Below are 21,894 nucleotides of genomic sequence, written 5' to 3'. Positions count from 1 at the left end.
AGACTCAAAGCAGCGAGGCTTCGAAATGGAAAGGGACATTTGGTACTACTGAACCCTCGTGGGCCAGCGCCAGGAATGTCTAAACATAGCACACAGACTCGGGATGAAGGGGAGGTCCCAGGGCAGCCAAGGGCTCCGCATCCAGAGACAAGGGGATCGGCAGGGCCTCGACCTCCTTTCCAAACACTCACTTCATGATGCAGCATTTCGGATAGACTGGTATAAAGTCCTGCACTGGCCTCTGGAGCTACCTATAAAAAACGGAGTCACAGTCCTGACACTGGAGGAGCCTAAGCCCAGGAAATAAGGAAGTCAAGTGTAAGATGCCTCCTGAAGGTACAAGCTGCAAAGAAGCACCCAGCCCCACGGACCCAGCAAGGCAGAGGCTGCGGGACCCTTTAGTTCCTGTCAGGACAGGAAATGCCTAGGAGTCCCACTGGACCATTTAGAAAGGTTAGCTAAGGTCAAAGTAGAAAGGTAAAATAAAAACCAGAAAAAAAAATAGAAGTAAAACACTAATATGAAGGGGCAGGTGGACTTTCAGCCTCCTTCTGTGGGCCAACCCCACCCAGCAAGACTGGGGGGGGGCAGCCTCCAGCCTCACCCTGGACACTTTCCATGGTTAAGACACAACATTGCCACCATTTTTCACGTGAAAAGAGAGGGACTTGGGTGGCTTTTATTCTTAGGAAAATCCAATTTGAATCAAACTCTGTTAATTATTGACTCAACAAGGATGAAGCTAGAATAAAATCATTTTTGCCTTAAGCCAAACTATTAAGAAGCCTCGTGTAGTTAATAGACTAAAAGTCCTCAGAATTATTCCTTTAGACTTCATAATACTCCATCTTAATCATCATTGTGCTTTTCGCTCAGTGCCAACACAGGAGACACGACCACGGAACTGCACTTACATTCAAGCCAAAGAGAACAGGGCTCGGCACAAACAATCCCGCCACTCCTTCACCAAATCGATGAAAAATAATGTCCCTTCTGAATCTGTGGAGCAGGACATGCTAACCTTTGCATGTCGCTAGTTTCCCTTTAAAGTGTGCAGCCCTTTCTCGGACTCCATAGTACCCAGTCCCCTGTCAGCAGAATTCCCAGTGGGAAGGGTTCATTTTATCATAACCTTGAGCAGGCTCCTCCTGAAAGCTCGCCCCCTGTGGGAGAGGGACATGCCTCCTCACCCTCACTCCAGGACCCGAAAGCACTAGGACAGACCCCGCAGTTACAGCACGAAATGTACAAAGCCATACGAGTAACCACAATACAGACGGGAAGGCGAACGGAGTCCTGGCTTGTGTTGTTTCCATTCTTGGTAGACAACTGGGAGGCTTTAAAATATCAAATTCCTTTAAACATGATTTGGCTGGTTTGTTTTTGGTGAGTTCTTATACCTCCATTACATAATATATACACACACACACCACATATAGATGTGCATCTATATGCATATGTATATACCCACATAAACATAGATAGACAAACATGCATATGTATATTTGGGTGGAGGAATATATACACACCTGTGTGTGTGTATTTGGGTGGGATGATACAATAGCACAGCCGCTCACTGTGAAAAACAGCTAAGGGTGATAGGTTCAGACCCACACTGTGCCCATAAGGTAGTGCTGAAGGTCTGCACTGTGGAACATTAAATCATAAGATACAATCAAGAGCTGGGGACGTAGCTCAGATGGTAGAGTGCTTGCCTCCATGTATAAGATCCAATCAAACAAGGGTTTAGTCAGCATAGGATCACACTAGGTGTTAGGGGATGACATAAATGCACTATTCATATCCACAAACCAGTTCTCATAGTGCCACTTCTACTCCAGTAATCATGTCCTTGGTGTGACCCTCCAACAAACTGGCAGCTCTAAGTAACTTGGCTTCACAAGCACAGCCTATTAACTTGACCTGGGACCCTCTGCCTTTGGACCTGCTCCCTCCTGGCGGCCTGCAGTTGTGCTCGGGTGTCACTAGAGAAAGAGTCCAGCCTACCAAGGGTCCACACAGCAGCCGGGAGCTGCTTGGTTAGAGGTAACCAACATGCTCATCACTGATCGGACACCCTTCAGGTGTTTGCAAGATTCTGCCACCATCTGCCTACGCCTTTCCTCTCTCAGGGAGGATTTGATCATGAGAAATAAGCTTACTGGTTTTAATTCTTTACCTACATACAAAAATTGAAATTGTAAAACAAATTCCATGCTTATTGAAAGAAAAAAAAAATAGTACAGATTGGCCCAAAGTAAAAGCTGACTATTTTTCTCTGACTTCCTACTGGAACCCATTTCCCGGGGGTAAAACCCAATCAACAATCTGCTCCACATTTTTCCAGATATTTTCCTATAAGCACACAGATGCATATTAAATAATGATTTTTAATTTAAAAAACACAAATCAATGAAGCATCTCCACTCGGCAGTACATCATGTCCGAGGGGCCTGACCCCCTGGGTTCAGCCACGGAATAAGACCCCTCCATTCATCTGATGGTGGTGGACTGGGTCGCAGCAAAGTACCTAAGGAGGAAATAACAGGCCTCTCTAAGGACAGGCCTAAAACCTTCAGAGTGGGCTGTCACCGAGGATGGACATCAGCCTCCGACTCAATTGACAGGCCTTCCTCCGGCTATAGGATCTTGACTGTAATTACAGGAAAGGGCAGACCATAAAGATGGGGGAGGAGCTAATTGACAAAAAGCTCGATGTGCTGACTCAAGGACCCATGGCCAAGCCTTACAGTTCTTTTCCTCAAAAAGCAAAAAGCGACTGATGTACAGTCCATTAAGCCAGGACCAGGCACACCCAGGAGACGGGCACTTCCAATCAAAGGCCCCACACGTGGCTCCAGCAGGAGACACCAGGACTCCACGTTCAAAAGTGCTGCCAGACCAAAAATGTTCAAGAGGAACATGAGTTTTTTTGTTGCTGCCTTAATTTCCTTTTGTTGGTTTAGTGCTTTGGGTTTGTGAGATGGTAATTTACTGACCCATCTGAAATGCACAAGGAAGGATGCTGCTCTGAGACCTTGAGGTTTAAACCTCCTGTAAGCCTCTAGCTCCCAACTTTGGTCCCTTCGCATCACTACAAAAGTTTGGGGTCTCTTCCCTGCCTACCAAGGAGGGCTCCATTAGTCTATCCATCAGGAGAAAGTTCAGGGTGATGTACATGATGCAGGGGGTCACAACATGGACGCTGGGGCCCAACCACCATTCCAGACGGCTGCTCTTTGACTAGTTACATATCCTCTATGTACCTCAGCTTCCTCCCTTCTAGAGTGGAGACAGGGTTGCTGTGAGGGCTGATTCATATAAAGGGCTCAGAAGGAGTACTGTGTACAATGTGTTTACACACACACAAGTGTGATGTGTCTATACAAGCATTAGTTATGGTGATTCTAGGTTTTATAGCATTAACCAGAACTTGTGACAGGTATGTTCCTGCACCTTGTGTGTATACCTCAACACGTTGGCAAGCCTGCCACAGAGATGGGTCTTGCTGTTAGACTTTTCTTTCCATGGAAGCTTTTGGATCAGCACAATGTGAGCCACTGGGCCAAATGCATAGACTCTCAACAGGCAGCTCCACTTATGGTTGAAGAGCGAATGCCAGATCCGGGCAGAAAACAGAAGTGGGACACACATCATCCCATCACATAACTGGCTGGACAATTTTCCGGCCTTCTCCTGGGGGAAAGGCTGAGCTCCGGCAGCAGCACACCCCTGGGAATAAGTCACAAACTTGTGGCTGCTGTACTAGAGATCAATTGGTCTTCTGCAGAAAGAGCCACACTACTTTCATCAAATGTTACTTTGGCAGGATGGTAAATAAAGAATACCTCCTACAATGACCACAGACGATTAGTAATGACTTCTTGCAGTAGTGTGCTGAGCATGATTCGGTTGATTAGTGATGTCTGCCACAAGCACAGGATGGAAACAGACACTTGCTGGGTGCTCAGTACTCCCACGTGCACGGCACTCAGTGTATAAACAGGAAAGGCCCTGGTCACCTGTCTACTAATGATGAAGAAAACACTTTTGATATGCTGATACATGTTCTCTCAGAACCAACCACTACCTGAATTATAACTTTGTAAGTCATTGCAAATTATTCAGGACATATGAGCACCACAATAAAAATCCTCTAATACAGAAAAATTCACATATATCTGGTATTCCATGGCAGGCCCCAAGCGTGGTCTCTAAGTCAGAGACCACTGTCTCCTGATCACTATCATGGTCCTAGATGTGGAAGAACGCTCTGTACATCTTATGCAATCAATCCAACCTGGACTGGAGGGTAAACTTTGCTTGACGCCAACATACTGAATGCTGGGTTCTACACAAGGATGAGCAGGTGAGGCTAGAAGTCATAGAAATGGGCTTGATTGTCCCTCCAGTAGACCATGGCATGGATCAACCTGCCCACTGGTCACTGAACAGAAGAGGGAAAACTCCTCAGAATGGAGATGCATGCATACCCCTTAGGAGACAGTTTCCCTTGTGACTGTGCCTTGGACAAGCTCTGTCAGCCTCAGGCTCACCACACATGCTGGACACGTCACCCAGCAGGACCACCAGCTCCTCCGGGTGGACACGCCCCAGGGGCTGCCTGCCACCTGAATTCCCAGTGTTCCAGTGTTGACTAATTGTGATGTGAGAGCAGCCATCCAGGAGTCCTCAAGGGAGAATTCCGAGTTTCAGAAACAGAGAAGACGACCGAGCGCCTCCACCTCCCGACTCCCTTCACACACGGAGACTACAAGTACCACCTGCCGCCCTTGAAACATGTTCCAAGGAGAAAGCCAGGTGAAGATGGTGAGCAGCGGCATCTTGAGGAAGGAAACCGAGGGAGGAGGGGTGGAAAGGAACTATGATAGGTGCAGGTGACGCTGGTCTCAGGAGCATACGTCCCCCACACCTCAAATGACTGTTATTCAAAAGAGCTTTATCTGCTCCAATTTTCTCCCAGATCTTTTAATTCAGTTCTCATCTTCCGGCTGGCAAATAAACCCAGGTGCAAGACAGCGAGTCCCTGTCTGACGGGATCTGTCACCATCCCTCCCACTCACACAACGCACCCTCAACCACTTCACTGCAAACAAGATGCCGGGCGTCCTTGGAACTTAAATACACACCAGCCTGAGACACGGGAGAGAGTTAAACTCAGCAGCTGTCCACTGAGCACCTACAGGTGTCGGGCCAGGTTAGAGATGGAGAAGCAGGGGGCTCAGAGTCTGACAGGACAATCGTGAGGCCAGAAGCACCGTGGTGTCCAGGCGGAGCGAGGGAGGAGGAAGGTCACTGACTAGGTGGGGAGGTTTCATGGAAGGGACAATGCCAGGAGCTGGGTTTAGGAGGATGGAAGATGGCCGCTGGCCAACAGGCTGAGCGAGGGAGGAGGGCACCTTGGGAGAGGTCACAGCTGACACAGGGGACACAGTCTGGCTGAGCCTCAGTGGTCATCTGGGGCCATGCGGGGGCTGTGAGCCGAGCTGAGCTGCCTATGACAACTCTATCGCATGAGCTCATGGCTAGTTTTATTTTCTGAGCTCCTACTAATGAGTCCGGCTCTGCAGCAGAGTAAATGGCCCTAGCAGAGGGAGGCTCTCTGAGCCATTTTGCAGGCTGAGTGCCCAGCTGCTTAGCTTCAGGGAGTGCTGGTAGGGGACATCCTGTACCGAAGAGCAATCTGTAGACATTGGAGCTGGCCTCGTCTGCTGTAGGACAGAGAGCTGAGGGCACAAGGGCTGGACACATGAGTGGGTGCCGTGCAGTTCAAAGGGCCACCAGAAAGCCAGAGGGTCCTGCAAGTCATTTGGCCTTTGCGCCACATCAAAATGCCCTGACTTCTTTCCCCTGTGTCCCGCAACAAGCGGAAAGTCTGAACTCAGCCCAACATCAGGAATGACGGCGTGTCTGGCCTCCTGGTAAAACTGTGTGCACAGACACAGGAAGTGCCGCAGGGCACAGGAGACCCCAGAGTGGACTTCTCCTTGCCAAAGGAGCCCAAAGCAGTGCCTGGAGACAGGCGACGACAGAAACACGCACACTCACCTAGCACCTGTCTATCAACATTTTCCAGGCCACCTTACAGCAGACTAGACCTGGAAATCAGTACAACGCTGGGTTCCTCCAACACCAGCCAGTGTCGGGAGCTTTCCCTGTGCTTCCACGGGTTCCTGGATGGTGCTCGCTGAGACCCTCTATCATCACCTGGCTATCAGCTGTCTGTGTCCTTGACAAGGAAAAGTCAACCCCAAATAAAAGCCACCATACTACAACCAAAAAATTTTTAAAAAGCCCCCCCCCCCAAATCAGAACAAATCGTTTAGTGTAAAAATAAACAGAACTAGAAATTGTCTCTAATAAACTAATATTAGTCTCCCCAGAGGGTTAATTATGTCGCTCCGTATTTTAAGAAGAATGTAAATTGCGAGTTTCAACAGATGTTCTTTTAAAAGAATTGGTTATCTGGGAAATGATGGGTCTTTGTTAGAGCTTCCCCCAGTGGAATATAAACATTAAAATCACCCCACTGCCAGCCCTGCCCCCCCCACTGCTACCACACTGATGGTACACCCTCGGCTCTCAGCAGCCTCGGGACGGGCGTTCAAGCCAGAACTGGGGCCCCAGGTGCCAGGAGACACGGCGTGAGGGTTTCCAAAGTCCCTTCGTCCATTCCAGTGGCACAGCATGGCCCATTCCCATCTCCACAATCTGCAGCTCAGGTGCTCAGCGCATGGTCATTTCCATCCTAAGAGTGAGACTCTGATATCACAAAGAAACAGACGGAACATTCTGGAAATATAAGACACACACACACACACACACACAAAACCTCAGGAAGGAATAAAAATTTGAGTCTCCCTGGAAGAGTGCTCACAAGAAAAAAGAGAGATCACAAATGTCCCTCACGACTTCTCTCAGAGGGCACTGTGCAGAAACAGAAGTGTGTGAGCGGGTTCACAGAGTGACAGCTTGCTCTCAGGTGTGTGGCCAAGTGAGGAGAGAAGCTTCGTCCATGCAGCAGTTCATTATTCCAAGCCGTGTGACCTCGGCTGACCCGGGGTGCGCAGGGGACACATGTTCTCGTGTAACGGAAGGGGAGGGGACGTCTGCCTGCCAACCTCACTTGACCTAACTCTTCATTATCATCCTGGTTAGACTCACTTCACAGATAGGGAAACTGAGGCTGAGGGAGATTAATGACTCCTTCGGAAAACTTAACAGAATCAGCTTTCACTATTGATCTGCTAGTAACAAGCATAAAATCTCATCTCAGCCAGAGAGGTAAGCAGATAACTATTGATCTCCAGGACCGTTTCTGAAAGGCCTGCTCACGGTAGGATTTAGACACTCTGATGAGACTGGGCAGTCTCGTGTCCTACAGGCAGGGGGACAAAGCAGCCTCCGGCCATTATCTGAGGGAATGTCCTAAATGGCAAGAAGACCAAAAGAACAGTGAAGAGAGACGTGGGTGACCAGGGCCTGCTCTGTGAGGGCCGCCCTGCCTATTGTCTGGGCTCTCCTCCCACTACTCCGAGACAGAGCCTCCTCACGCTCACTTAACAGGTAGGAAAACAAGAGTTGGAGAGCTGAGCTAGCTAACCTGGGGCCACACGGAGCCCAGGTGGTCCACCAAGAACATCCCCGAGCTGGATGGCTCGTAGCTGCCTCTTCCATCACATCCACCACCTCAGAGATGCCGGAGGTCAGCCACTATGGCAGCTGTGAAGGCCCTAAGATAGGCCACCTGAAGACCTAGGTGCCAGGCAGTGCCAGCCAGGGATCAATGTGATCATGCACAAATGTCCCCATGGCAGACCCAGCTGGAAAAGCCAGAAAACTTCATGTTTGCAGAGGACAACTCTGGAAAAGTTCAATCTCAGCCCTTCTGGATCTGAAAAGAGGGCCCAGTGTGGATATGTAGGTTACACACAGTGCGGTTCCAGGAGGAGTCTTTCACCTGACCAGGAGAGGAACTGCGCCATGTAGAACTCAGCTGTGCCAAGCCTTCTCTGCTGCTGAGAAAGATCTGGAGCCTCACCCAGCACTCCTAAAATTCACCTCTGGACCCAATCCTGGGTCTGCACCAAGTTCAAGTGTGTGGGGATAAAGAATTTCCTCCAAACAAGGACTGGTCTCCCGACGGTCCCTCCAGTCCAAGGTCATGGGAACCTGTCAAGACCTCCAAAATGCACACTCCCCAGTTCTTGGAGGGACCCCACCAGCTCCACAGCTCAGAAGCTGGTATGTGGGGGCCTGCAGCTCAATGGCAGAGGCTCACCTGGCCCATGCTAGACTCCAGGTTTGATCTCAGCACCACTAAAACAAACAAGAGAAATAACAGAGTCAGAGAAAGAAAAGGTCCCTGAATCTGTGACCTTGACACCTCTGTAGGAGCTTGGTGGGTGTGGGACAGTGGTCCTTGAGTGCAAATACTGGCTTTCTCCTCTTGTGCAGCCTCCTGGACAGAAGTTGATTATACTAGGCTGCCTGATTCCCAATTCCAGTGTTGGGAGGACGGTGGATCCTGGGAGCCAAAGGGCTGAATACAGGACATGATCTCTACTGCAACTTTCCTGCATGCATGGAGTGGTAAGAACACTGGTTCACAGCCAGGGGCAACTCTGCTGTCTCCCACAGGGCATGAACCAATACCTGCAGATGTGTTTGATCATGGCACATTGGGGGGGGTAGTTGTCACAGGCATCTAACTGGCACAGACCAGACATGGTGTTAGACTCCCTACAACACATACAAGAGATGCCCACCCCTGAGAATGATGCAGTTCCTCATGTCAACAGCTCAGGGCCCAGCACCTGGGTTGGAGGAAGCCTCTGCATTACTTCTGAATGGATAACAGGTGAGACGTGCCACTCAGCATTCCAGACCCACAGTGTCGAGTAGTCTTTCGGTCAGGATGCCATGCCAAGACGGATCATTAATAAGTGACTCCCTTCAAACATGTGGGCCGGTCCTTAATAGGTCTCATTAGTTCATATTAGTGGATGGGCTGCGGTGTTGGGGGAAGCAACTCCCAGGGGCTCCACTCTGCTGATGCACCTGCTTTTTCAGGGAAGAAAATCACCAAACCCTTGCTTTAGTCATCCAGGGAAACCTAGCACCTGTCTATATCAACATATTCCAGATGGGGGGAAAAAAAGGAAACAAAAACCTGAAAAAAAAGAGATAAATTATTTATCCAGCATAAATATTAAAGAAAATTGCAAAACATAGTCTGGTGTCACTATGCTGCTGTTACAGAATCATCTCGTTATAGCTTCTGGCAAAATATTGTTGTCCTTAATATCAGTACAACAGAATCGTCTGGGATGTACCAAGCAGGGTACATGTGTCTGCCCGCTGTCGAGGACACTTAGCAGCATGCCAATTGGCTCATCACACCCCAGCGGAAAACTGTGCAGGGACACCCTGTTAGGAAAGAGCCTGAATTAGGAACAGATCGTGAACTCCATCTGAAACCAAGATGCAATTTAAACAGAGCAGCGTGCTGCAGCCAGGTCTGACTGGCTCAAGAGAAAAGAACTTTAGATTTCCAGAAATTTTTATGAGCTGGCTAATGGATATGCTCATTATTAAATATTAAGCTATATAATTAAATTACTTACATGGAAAACAAAGGTAAGAAAAACTCAAACACAATATAATTTGGTTAAGTTTAACTATTATCTGTGCTCGGAGGTTATTCACAACTATTTACCTGTAGAGTGGAAAACAACATTTGTACAGGTGTGGAACTGGATAGTTCTTTCCCCCTCTGTGTTCATGACCTCAAGTTGGTCGCTTGAATTCCACCATGCATGAATATTTACACCACAGTCATCAGCAAACATTTCCCAACCTCCCCGTGCCAAGAGGCCTGGTGGTTAACCATGGACCAGCACACCCCCCCCCCCTCCACGGATGTCAAGCATATGGCAAGAGCATCCACAAAGAGAGTTTGTTTTTGAACAAAATGTCTTTTACTCAAAGTTTAGCAAACTCTTTTCAGCAGCTACATGGGCTCCTAGGTAACCAAGAAGTTTAATAAGTCTGTGTGATAATAATTAAAGACTGTAAATAATTTATCGGCAGAGGCTTCCTGGCTGGCCTTTATGCTTTTGTAGGAAAGCCATCCGTGCTGACGTTCTGAATAAGGTTGGCAGAATGAGTGTGTGGAGGGGTGATGGAGGGGAGTCGGCGTGCTCTCAATAATGGATGAAGCCCCATGCTGGGGAGCAGGGTCCTTGGAAAGAGCTGGGCGGCATCTGCCTTTCATCTGGACCGGGCATCCAGGCAGAGGCGCTGCCCCGGGTTGGAAGCACAATTGCTGTCTTGTAAGCAGCTGTCCTCCTGGCGGCGGGCAGCGCTCTCCACACGCTGGGAGACGGCTCCCTCACCCTTGCCCAAAGAACACACAGTAGATAGTAATGTAGCAGGTTGTTGAACCAAGTTTGAAAGGGAGATTTAGGAAGCAGCAAGATCACATACAGAGACGGTGATTTTCCAACCAAAAGGAAGAAAAGAAGGGGTTCAGCTCATGTGAAGGTTTGAGAAGGGGGTCTGGCAGATCCCCACCCCCAGAGGAAACCTGGAATGGGGAGTCAGATATGGCCCAGCGGAACAGGCCCAGTGCAAAGCTGGAATTTCGCATCCACTGTCCAAAAGATTGTTTTTAACTGACATGAGGTTGGATTAAAGGTGATGGGTGGGGACAGAGGGTGTCTGGGAATTGCAAACTTTGTACTCAAATTTACAGTAAACTTAAAATAATTCTCTCTAAAAATAGTTTATTAATTAAAAGCAAAAACATGTGCATGTATCCCTAATCTGCTGAGCCATATTGTTTCCTCCATTTCCACGTGGAAGGACCATGGACACTGGTCTCAGGTATTTAAGAGCCACACTTGGTTCCCAGGGAATCTCGCTGGGCTGCTGCTTCTAACACTGCACGGCTGGCCTCTCTGGAGGACAGGGCAGGGCATGCATGTCCTGCAGGTACACCACCTTTGTGATATGCAGATGCCCACCAGCACCACAGACCTGCTAGAGAAACTGAGGCAATGTCCCTCAGGTTCCTCTCCCGCTGCCCCCAGACCCCAGAACCCTGACCTCAGGACAGTTCTGGCAAACCCGATCACTGCTCCAAGGCAGGGAGAATCTGGTCCACTTCTATACTGTGTTTTTTGGGGGGGCAATATTCTATTTCACCTAAGAAAAGTAAAAGCAGCAGCCTGCATAGGAAGCCCAACTGGTAACACCCACACCCACTCACCTTCTGCACAGGATACTACCGCTACTGTTTTCCACCTTGATAATTATGAAGTCGTAATATAAAACCTGACTTCTGCTTAAATATGCGTGATTATTAGACTACAAGTCAATTGTGGATAACACGCAGATATAAATGCAGCTAATAAGTCTTACTGTAATGATTAATCAATTTATGAATACATTATTTAAACTAATAGCTCAGGTAGGGTATCTTAAACAAGTTACAGAGTACATCGACCAATTCAAATACCAGCTGCCGGATCAATAGCAAACTGTAAGTAAACTCTGGGGAATAGGCATTCTTGCAAAAAAAAAAAAAAAATTCTGTGAATAAAAGCATGTTAGATGAAGAAAATGTGCGACGATTCTAATGTTTAAGACAAATATACAGTACTCTAATATATACCAAATCTTAAAGATAAAGGTAAAAAGCAAGTATTTACTACTGCAAATTGTGCTCCCTGTCCATCCTACACAGTAACAGAAATTAAGAGCAGCTCATAAAACACATGTTTATACATGCCATTGCATATATTCATGCCAAGACCATGCCCAGGTATTAAAGGGAATTCTAATCCTTAAACAATGCTACATTGGGTTCATCTTATAAGAGAGCACATTTATCCATGTATCTATAAAGAGACCTTTAATGTGGGTGGAAGTGTCTAAGACGTAAGATTAACAATTTTCCTGAAAGAGGCCCAACTCCCAGCACACACCAGGAAAAGAACTGTGTTAGAGCCCCTCTCTTGTTAACCACAGTGGGGGTGGTTTGTGAACAAAGCATACCCTGGCATTGTAAGGGCCGTCCCTTCCCTTTTTGGGAAAAAAAAAATTAAGGCTAATTAATGTGAGTTTAATAAATACACCAAAAGGGCCTGGTGATTTCCAAAGGTGGGATATTTTATCACAGCTTTAAGTGATGCTGCATTTTAAAAAATTAATTAGTATCTTGTGAGATTGGCCGCACATTATTGAGTAACAGCGGCTGAGTGAAACAGATGAAATATTGGTAAGCGATGCAGCCACAGTAAGTATGTGGAGGGGGTCAGAGGTTAATCCCTATTGATTTTCCGAGTCTGCGTACAGCACCGCTGGGAAAGGCCGGTTCTGTTGGCAATCAGGTAGCACAAATACATTATAAATCTTACTGTCCGCCTGCACTGATCAGTGTCACTTACTGCCTTTGCTAAAGACCATTAAGAAACTACTAAAAAAAAAAAAAAAATCTACCCAGATACGGAGAGGTGGGCAGAAAGGAAACATCTGAAGTCTCTGAGGCGGGTCAGGCTCCTGGAGATGATGCCCTGACGGCGGAGCTCGCCCCAGGAGGGGTTCTCTCGGGAAACGTGCAAGACTCTCTGGAGGCTGAATCCTTTTCAGAGAGTAAACAGACAATTTTTCAGATTTTTCAAACGACCTTCAACACCAAATCAAAAGGGTAAAAGTATCTTTCACATTTCAGGGCATGAGAAGAAGAAGATGGAGGTGTCAGACACTCTAGCGGTCTCTCCAAGAAGGTTTTACAAAAGTTGTCCGAACATGGAAGCTGATGGAGGGTAGCCCAAGGGCCCTGTGCATCCAGGGGCCCTGCCTAGATTCTTTTCCACACAGTGGCCCCCACAGCACATAAGCCTCAGTCCCTGCAAACCTGCATCCCCACCCCCAATGCCTCCAGAAACAGATATGAATTTCTTTTTCATTTTTTCCTTCTTTAGAACAGATCATACCTTGCAGCTTCTTCATACCTGGAACTTTTGATAGACACAGGGAAACAGATGTATAAGATTGGTCCTTCCCAGGAAAAATTAAACACATGTTCTGCATCATGTGTTTAAAAGCCCTTGAAAAACATAGGAAAGAAACACACATCAAAGATGCAGATTTGGGCAGCTCAGCATGAACCTGCGATAGGAGAGACTTAAGAAATCCTTAGGGGAGCAGGGGGTTCCCTTTCCCTTTCAACACAGAAATTTCACTTTTTATTTTAAAGCTCCGGCCTCAACATGATGGACAGACAGAAAAGGTCCACAGACACATAGCATGTGTCATATTTGCACAGTTTTCACACGTGGCCCTCTTATTACCTCCATTGCATGTACATGTCCAAATACACACACACACACACACACACACACACACACACACACACACCCCTTGCCCTGAGCAAAACATATGGCATTCTTGGGAAATTCCTGGCGAGTATGGCCAGAGTGCTGGGGAAACCACTCACCTTCACAGTTTTTCAGGATTCCATAACCTAAGCTAAATAAATGCACTTATATGCTAATATCAGAATATATATTTTAAAAAAAACCTTTAAAGACCTTTAAATTAAAGGATGGGGGCTGGGGACAGCCCCTCCGGGTTACTGATAAACAAAGGCACTTCCAACAAAGTTCTCTTCAGAAGCTCTTCCTTGTGCCACAACACTACTTCAATCAAAGGCTCCTTTTTCCTCTCAAAACCTTTTATTTAAGGATTTTCAGCTCTATTGAAAGATGCCCGTCTAGTAGGCAGGGAATAGACTGATTAGGGTCCCAGCTAAACCAGGAAAACCAAGACAGGCAGAGGCCACCAACTGCTTAAAATCCTAAAAGTCTTTAATTGACACTTTCCTCAGAAAAGTTAAGGGCATGTACCCCCACTGCTATTTATTTACTTACAGACTATGAATTCGAATCATTGTCTCAGTTACATTCTTCAAGTAGGGTAAAGTGTTAGGGGGAGATGAGTCTTTGAAACTCATGCATTTAATTTACATCTTTTCTTTGCTATTTTAGACTCGGTTTTTTCAATTCACTTCTCAGATCCTGGGTCCAGGATCACTGTGTTCACCTGTAGCAGAAGAAGGGCTCCTATCGGGCGGAGTGGAGGAACCAACCCCTCTCTCACTGCTGGCTGATGTTCACATTCTTCAAATGCTGGTCTCCCTGCAGTAACCTTTCTAGGCCTTCTGCTCATTTTGTGAGGGCCACCTTGGTGGAAACCAGGCAGGATAATGTCCCAATCCATTTAATTGTGCATATACTCAAACCTATAAAGCATTTTTAAAAGCTGAAATCCACATGGAGCATGCACCCGCTATCTGGGGAAATATCAAACCTGACTTCAGAATGCCTTGCCTGTCATACAAGTTCCAGACAGAGGACTAGAGAGGGAAGTGTGAAAAATCACCATTCTTAGTTGAGAGTAAATCTGCAGCCCTGGAGAGTAGAGGACCTTGGAGCTAAAACACCTAAGGTGGACTCTCTAATCTGCTGCCTCCTTGCTTAGTGCATATGATTTCTCATCTGCAAAATACGGATAATCATAGCATCACATCATAGGCTATTTGAAAGGATGACATGTGTATGTCCAGGCAAAGCATTTAAAACAGTACCTTCCATCTGATCAGTATGTTGAAATATTTAATAAGACATGAAAGAGTTTAATAGATAAATAAAAGTTGAAATATTTTCTTTTGGAACACCAACAGATCAGACTTTAGAGACTTCTCCTTTGAGCAGGGTTACCCCATGAAACATTTCTATGGTAGAAATGTTCCATATCGACACTTCTGAATATGGTAGCCACTGACCACGTGAGGCTTGTAGAGCATTTGAAAAGTGGCTCACGCATCTGAGCAACTTACATTTTAATTGTAATTAATTTACATTTCAATAAGCCACATGGGGCATATGGCTACCATGCCGTAGCCTGGATAAGGGGGCATGGTTGGGTTAGCATTATCATAAGCTTCAAATCTGTGCCAAGCTCAGCTTGGCTTTCATTCCTCATTTGGGTCTCTAACCACTGTCCCATGTCACAGGAGGACAGTGCCTCTATTTGGTGCCCTGATCTCTGGCGGCAACTTGCAGGAAACTACTCATTCTACAAATGGACCTGCTTATTGACCCGTCCCAAGACAGTGGCCACGTGATTCTCGGGAGGCAACCAGACCAACAACAGTCTAACCCACTGAAAGGGAGGTGTCTCCTGTCCATTTGCATTATATAAACTATCTTCTTTTTTACCATCATGCCACAAAGAACCATGGTTCTAAGATCATCAGCTTCATGGCACTTAGTATCATGAAACTTATCTCCCATACCATTACTTTGCAAATTATAAAGTCCAAATAAACCACAGTGATAAGCAAAAACTAAATAAATAGTTTCAACCCTATAAGGAAATATTTTTTTCTAAATCCAACCTTCCCTCAGCCAAAGCAGGCCCAGCAAACTTCCAGCTGATTGGCTCCTCTGCAGGTGACGCTCATTGGGCTGTTTCCCTGCCCTTTCAGACCACGGAGTGCTCATTGGGGGATTCTTTTGGCTCCACCCATGTGACCCAGCCAATCAGCCTCAAGGGCGGGAAGAGTGCTGGTTGAGGTGCTCACAGGAAGAGCCCTTGGTGGCAGTTGGGCTCTGAGGGAATTCCTGAAGAGCTTGTGTGGTGGCATGTGTGGTCTAAAAATAAAGTTTGTTCCTGCTTGATAAGTGGCTCCTGAATTATGCCCAGCCAGACTGCAGCAATAAAGTCCAAATAAACCACAGTGATAAGCAAAAAATAAATAAATAAATAGTTTCAACCGTATAACAACATTTTTTTTTTAAATCCAACCTTCTTTCAAGCTGAATTAGGTCTCTGCTTCTTCCTGTTAAAATTACTGGCATCGTGGCTTTGTCTTTCCCCTAGATAATGTGATCCGGGAAGGCAACGAGTGACCCAGATTCATGTTCATCTACTAGCTGAAGTAGTGCCTGACACACAACAGTATCCAATCTATATTGGAGAAATGAGAGGATGGATGGATGGATGGACCAGAGAAGCTATGAGGTTCTGGAGTGGGTGTTGATCCAAATAGAAGGAAGCAATGAAAACACGTACCAAGTGCTTTCCAAGATTTTCTTTTCCTTTCCCAATGTACCTACACTGTGGAAAACATATGGAGCACTGCTAAACCTACCTATATTTTAAGAAGGCTGGGTATCCAAGTTTGTGACTCCTTTAACCATGGAAATATACCTGTTGATGATGACAGTCTAGTGAAGTCCACTGAATAACAAGATGGAAAGAGACAAGGGGCCATAATGTAAACATCTAGACCAAATTCAAAACTGGAACTAAGTTACTGATATTTCATTACAGATTCAGCTTACTCGGGAAGGGCCTGTCCATGGGAAGGGGGAAGAAAAAACAAAACAAAACAAACAAAAACCCAAGATGACTTGAGCAGCAGGACCAACTGCTTAGCTTGGGCACACACTGCATGCTCTACCTCGGGCACCACAGCACATCACACACCTCTGGAAGCAGCAGTAACATTCTCCTCTGCCCGCCTGCTAGGGTGAGGAGCCAGCAACTCAACTGCCCCCTTGTGGCCTGGAAGAATTGGTGCAGCTTCCAAGGGAAGAAAGGCTCTCCTTGGGGCTGGGTTGGGACATAGAGGGTGGGCAGAGAGACTGGTAGAGGAGGGGGATGCTATCAAGCCATTTGTAAAAGTGGCAGATTTGGCCCTCTTTGGTGGAGAGAGAGTAATATACATCATTATTATCACTTTTTTCTTTCCAGAGTCTGTAAGGGAAGCCCGCAGTGTGGAACATTCAGCCATTCAACCTAACGTGCTTAAAGAAGTAACAGATCAAATGAGCTCAGTATTTCCATTTAAAAATATCATTTAAGAGAATTTTAAGCTGTCTGAGAAGATGGATACACTGTGTTTGTTTTCTACATTAATGAGCTATAAAAAGAATGGAATAGGCCATAAATACAGTATTTTGTAACAGCCTTTACTAAAAATGCTACTACTTGTGTTTATCATTTATATCCTTGTATACAACCTCAAAATTGATTACACTTTAAACCGTACATAACTTGCTGTGTTTTTCATTTTGTGCTATACTATGAACATTTTTATAACTCAGTTAATATATTCCATATTTTGTGTTCTTATTGATTATGAATATTTCTTTAGGGGATTTTATTGCTTTTAAAATAACAAATGTTAGGTATTAAAAAATAGAAAAACCTATTGCAGCTTTTATATTTTTCTTTCCCCTGGTAATTCTAATACATACATTTTAGTACGAACATAACCAGAATATCTCTTTCCATATCTTTTATACTTCCTCACACTAATATTAAAAATCTACTAATATGGTGCATAGTAAAAGAATCAGATTTTTCCAATGAAACCCACCATTTAATGTGTTTGACTTGAATTCATAATCCTTTCCTTCCACAATTAAAAAATTAAAAGTGCCAAAAGATTATCGCATGGAACATGATGGTTTTACATCAAGTATATATTATCTTTCCTAATTGCCATTTCAGTTTATAGGCTAAAATATGATTTATATGTGATATGATTTCACTATTAATTATCAAATTGAAAAAAAAATAAAATCTCACATTATAAATTCTCTCCTGGAAATTAGTTTTATTATTTTTTCCATAATCCTATCACAGGAGCTGTAAGCGCACTGCGGCATGAACACTTTAATTTTTCCAGTTAGTTTTAAGCAAGCCCAGAGGTGAGGTTTAATAAGGATCAATGGCACTTTATCTGGGACAGGGCCTCTTCACAGCATGCAAATTACACAGTAACACTTAAAAAAAGAAATAGATTTAATTAAAAAAAAAGTAGAACCACAGGCTCTGGAAATTCAATTAAAGGATTTATGCAAAGGTTTGCTAGGTTTTTATATGCAGTTACTGCTTACATAATGAGCTTTTCATATTAAAAATCAATAGGTAATCTAGACTAGAAGATCATCCCCTTAAATACATTTTTGAAATCAATTTGAAAAATAGTCCATCAACTGCTGTGACTACTCTTGCTGCTTCGATTACACTAAAAGCAATATTTAGATTGTAGGACGTGCTATGGAATAGCTATGCTGGGATATTGCTTTCAAGGGCTCTTATGCTTCTGAGTGCCTAGGATGATCACCTAGTAATTCAAGATTGTGTTAAATGTATAAATAATTTATTTAATTACCAGCAAAAGCCCACAGACGCAACCCCATCATATTTATAATGGTTAAATGAAAGGGGGGAAAGGAAGGAGGGATGAACCCAGGAAGGAAGTGAGGGAAGGAGCAAGGGAGAGAGGGGACAGGGAGAGGCAGAGGAACCAGGAAACGAGGGAAGAAGAAAGAGAAGGGGAGGGAGGGGAGGAAGGAGAGAAGGAAGGAGAGGGAGAAAAGGGGACAGAGTGGGGGACCTTTCCCGCATTAGTCTCTGCTAGTTCAACTGCCTATTGTGTGTTGGCTACTTGGCCCCTGAGAGATGCATTTTGCTTTAAAACTCATTTAGGTCTTCAACTGAGGAAGCAATTAGCTGGTTTATAACTTAGGGAGACTTTCCATCCTCTGTGACAATGCGGGACAGGTCTTGAAATAATAATGAAAGCCAATCTCCAATTACATCCAGTCAGTTCACCACCTGCCTGGCAGCCTGGATTTGGTAACCATGAGAACCTAGACACACCTCCAGATCCCCGGCTGGCAAACCAGGAACTGGTCATCTTGCTGAGGACACCCTGGGCGGGTGAAGGAAAGGCAGGCCAGGTACCTCTAAGTTCCAACTCCTCTTATTTACATAATGAATCAATAAGAGACCCGTTCTTCACTATGTCTCTCCATCAGTGGAAGTCGGACTCACTTTATCCTCTACCACGAAGCCTGGTCAGAATAGGCCTCAATTTTATAAAGCATTGGCTGATAACACCTTAATCTCTCCTATAAAACTCTGGACAGAAAAAAAGAAAATATTTACAAACTCAAACTTATCCATTTACACAAATCTCCTCTCCCAGCAATGGCAATGTATCCAGAAGCTGCTGTTAGGTCCATTCTGGGTAACCAAGAAGGGCCCAAGGAGTACCAGGGGGTCCTTGCACTCAAGTCTCTGGGAGGAGAAAAATGGAAGTGGAAAAAAAAAAAAAAAGCTTCTAAAGGCTGAGAGATTGATTTCTAACGCAGAACTCTGGACAGACCTACTAAGGGACCAGCCTTCCTTCCTGGTGTGCCCACAGCTGTACAGGGAGGAGCTTAAGGAACCAGTAAGGCACTGGCTGTGGCAATCAGTTATGTACTCAACAGCATGCAGAGAAAGCCTGGGAGATGCCAGCTCCGCCAGCAGCCAGGGTGGCCACCGAGAAGGATCCAAGAGCTGGGCAGGCTACACACTGCCATGCATGTACGCATTTGTTGCTAAACGTTGTGCTTACATGCAAGGAACAACAAGCAAAGGACTGAAAATGAAGGTATGACATTTACTGAGGACATCATGAGAGGGAAAGGAAGTTACAAAGGACCTTCAGAGTATATGAAATGTCCAGAGCATGCAAATCCAGAGGGGCAGGAAGAGGGGAGGCCGGGGAGCAGGGGAGGAGGGGAGGAGGCACGGAGGAGGCGACTGTTGAGGCTACAGGCCTTCCTTCTGGGGTAATAAAAGTGTCTGCAAATTGAATGTGTGATGGTTGTGAATGGACAAAAAGCCCCGACTTGTACAATTTAAAGGGGCGAATGACACAGTATGTGCACTACACCTTGGCAAAGCTGTTATCACAAATAAGGTTCAGTGTGGGGACAGGAGCAAAAAAAGAAAATCTGAAAAAGGAAAAAGGTTGTGAAAGAAAAAAGTCCTCATGTTCTGCTGAAGTCAATCTTAAAAACATTGAAGCTGTCTCTCTCTCTCTCTACAGAATATCTTCTGTGACCATCAGTTCAGAGGATGCATTGGGGCAAAACGTGCAAACATACTGTATTGACTTCCTGAAGAAAGGTGCTCAAATCAAAATAAGCAGAGCCGCCAACTGCACGAAAAGAGACATTGGTATAAAGTACCCCGGGCTCGTGTGATCAAAATGTCAAATACGGAACTGTTTTGTGACAACGGGAGAGGTGTTGGTAATGAAAGTTTGAACAATGTTAACACTTAAAATTTCAGCAGAACCATTTCAATCCATAAATGTATAAAAGTCATTTTACAGTGTGCTTAACAGTCAAGACCAAGAGCCATTATAAAAGAAGATGCCCTCAATGTCACTTCATTTTCTTTTATTCTTATTATCACATTTAAATCTCTCTGTAAAAGTGGTCTTGATGGGTAACTTTATTACACGTCTCAAGACTATTCATTCTGAACAGAACTTGCTCCAAGGGATTAACAGATAAAGGGAGACCACTTTCCCCTCATCATCCCTAAATTAATACTGTAACTACCGAGAAGGATGCGGCACCCATGGTACAAGGACATGGCACCCTGTGCCACACGATGGCTTGATAATCTTAGAGGTGACTCTCTTTGTCCTGCAGGGGACCACAGGCTGGTCGCAAGACCCTTGGTGAACACCTTACTGTTCACTTTGCCAAGACTTGGGAACAACGAGTGGGACAAGCAGGGAAGGTCATGGCTGAGACCTGTTGGAGAGAAAAAATTCTTTTTAAAAAGTGGCAATGGGACCATGTTAGCACTAGCACAGTTCACAGGGGAAGGAGGGATCAAAACCTGTTCTTCACAGCCTCTGCCCACAGGAAGCGGGAGAATGCTCTCTGAAACGTTAGGAACCACTGTCAGCTTTGTGGGCCTCACCTGTGTCTTTCAACTATTCACCCTGCCACTGTAATGTCACCGTTGCCACCAAGGACGTGTCCAAGGCTGTGTTCTGGGAAAACTCTAAGAGCACTCAAATTTAAATTCCATGTGGTTTTCCTGATCCGAAAATATTATTTTACTTTTTAATATTTTTTGACCACTTAAAATTTTGTAAAAAAAGAGGGTTGCTGACATAGCTCAGTGGCAGACCCCTTGCCTAGCATGCATAAGGCCTTGGGTTCAATCCTCAGAATCACAAAAAGAAAAAAAGAGACGGACTCTCGGTTTGCAAACTGTACAAAAAGTGGTAGTGGGCTGGAATTGGCCCCAGGGCCATACTTTGCTGTCCCCTGCAAAACAACAGACTGCCTGGGAAGGAGGTGGAACAGGAGCCCATGGTGACTTGGGACTCATTTTGCTGATGTCCTTTATCTGACAACAAAACAGCATGCTTTTTTCCAATGCGGCAAAGCTTTGAAGCTTCATAGAACAGCAACGTGGCTTGGTCTCTACTGACAGAAGTTTTAAGCTTTCTGAATTTCTTCCTTTGGATACAATTATCAAGGATCCAAAGTTTTTATGCTTTAATAATGGGCAATGCCTTCCAGAATTGATATCTTTGGAACAGGCAGTACATGCACAAGGAGGCCTTGGCTCAGGAGAAGAGGCCAACCACGTTCCCTCCGGGGAGCCTGCGTGGGGATCCCAACGTTAACGCTGTGGGTTACAGGAGCACAGCACGCGGCCAGGCCTCTGAGCGGCCACTTCAACACGGTTGGCTCTTAATTTGAAATATGCACACGGATAGATATTTAAGGTATTAATTTTCCCTCTTTCTACCTTCAGTTTGCATCAGTCCTCTGAACAATGCAAGTACAGTCTCCTGACAAAAAACATATGCATAAATCAGCATTACGATGCCTGATTGGAATAATCAAAGGACTGGCACTACTGAATAAAATGAAAAGTTTGAATTAGGTAACATTTTGTTAAGTAGAAGCATCTGTAATATTT

The 21,894-nt window shown here is 45.4% G+C and overlaps 1 protein-coding gene across 4 annotated transcripts in view; it reads right to left on the bottom strand.

Moving 5' to 3' along the window:
- Nucleotides 1-21,894, bottom strand: part of Wwox (WW domain containing oxidoreductase) — an 861,609-nt gene that overhangs the window by 552,869 nt on the left and 286,846 nt on the right. The window contains exon 9 of one of the 4 annotated variants that reach the window (XM_040279962.2): nucleotides 20,326-20,705. The exons of the other annotated variants lie outside the window; for them this stretch is intronic. Coding sequence (XP_040135896.2) covers nucleotides 20,646-20,705 — 60 coding nt within the window. The 3' untranslated portion in view covers nucleotides 20,326-20,645. Of the gene's footprint in view, nucleotides 1-20,325; nucleotides 20,706-21,894 lie in introns of those variants that run through there. 4 annotated transcript variants of the gene reach the window in all.

This window comes from Ictidomys tridecemlineatus, chromosome 15 (assembly GCF_052094955.1).
Source record: "Ictidomys tridecemlineatus isolate mIctTri1 chromosome 15, mIctTri1.hap1, whole genome shotgun sequence".
Taxonomy (NCBI): Eukaryota; Metazoa; Chordata; class Mammalia; order Rodentia; family Sciuridae; genus Ictidomys; species Ictidomys tridecemlineatus.
Note: the sequence above shows the minus strand (reverse complement) of the source record. Positions and strands in the feature narration are given on the sequence as shown.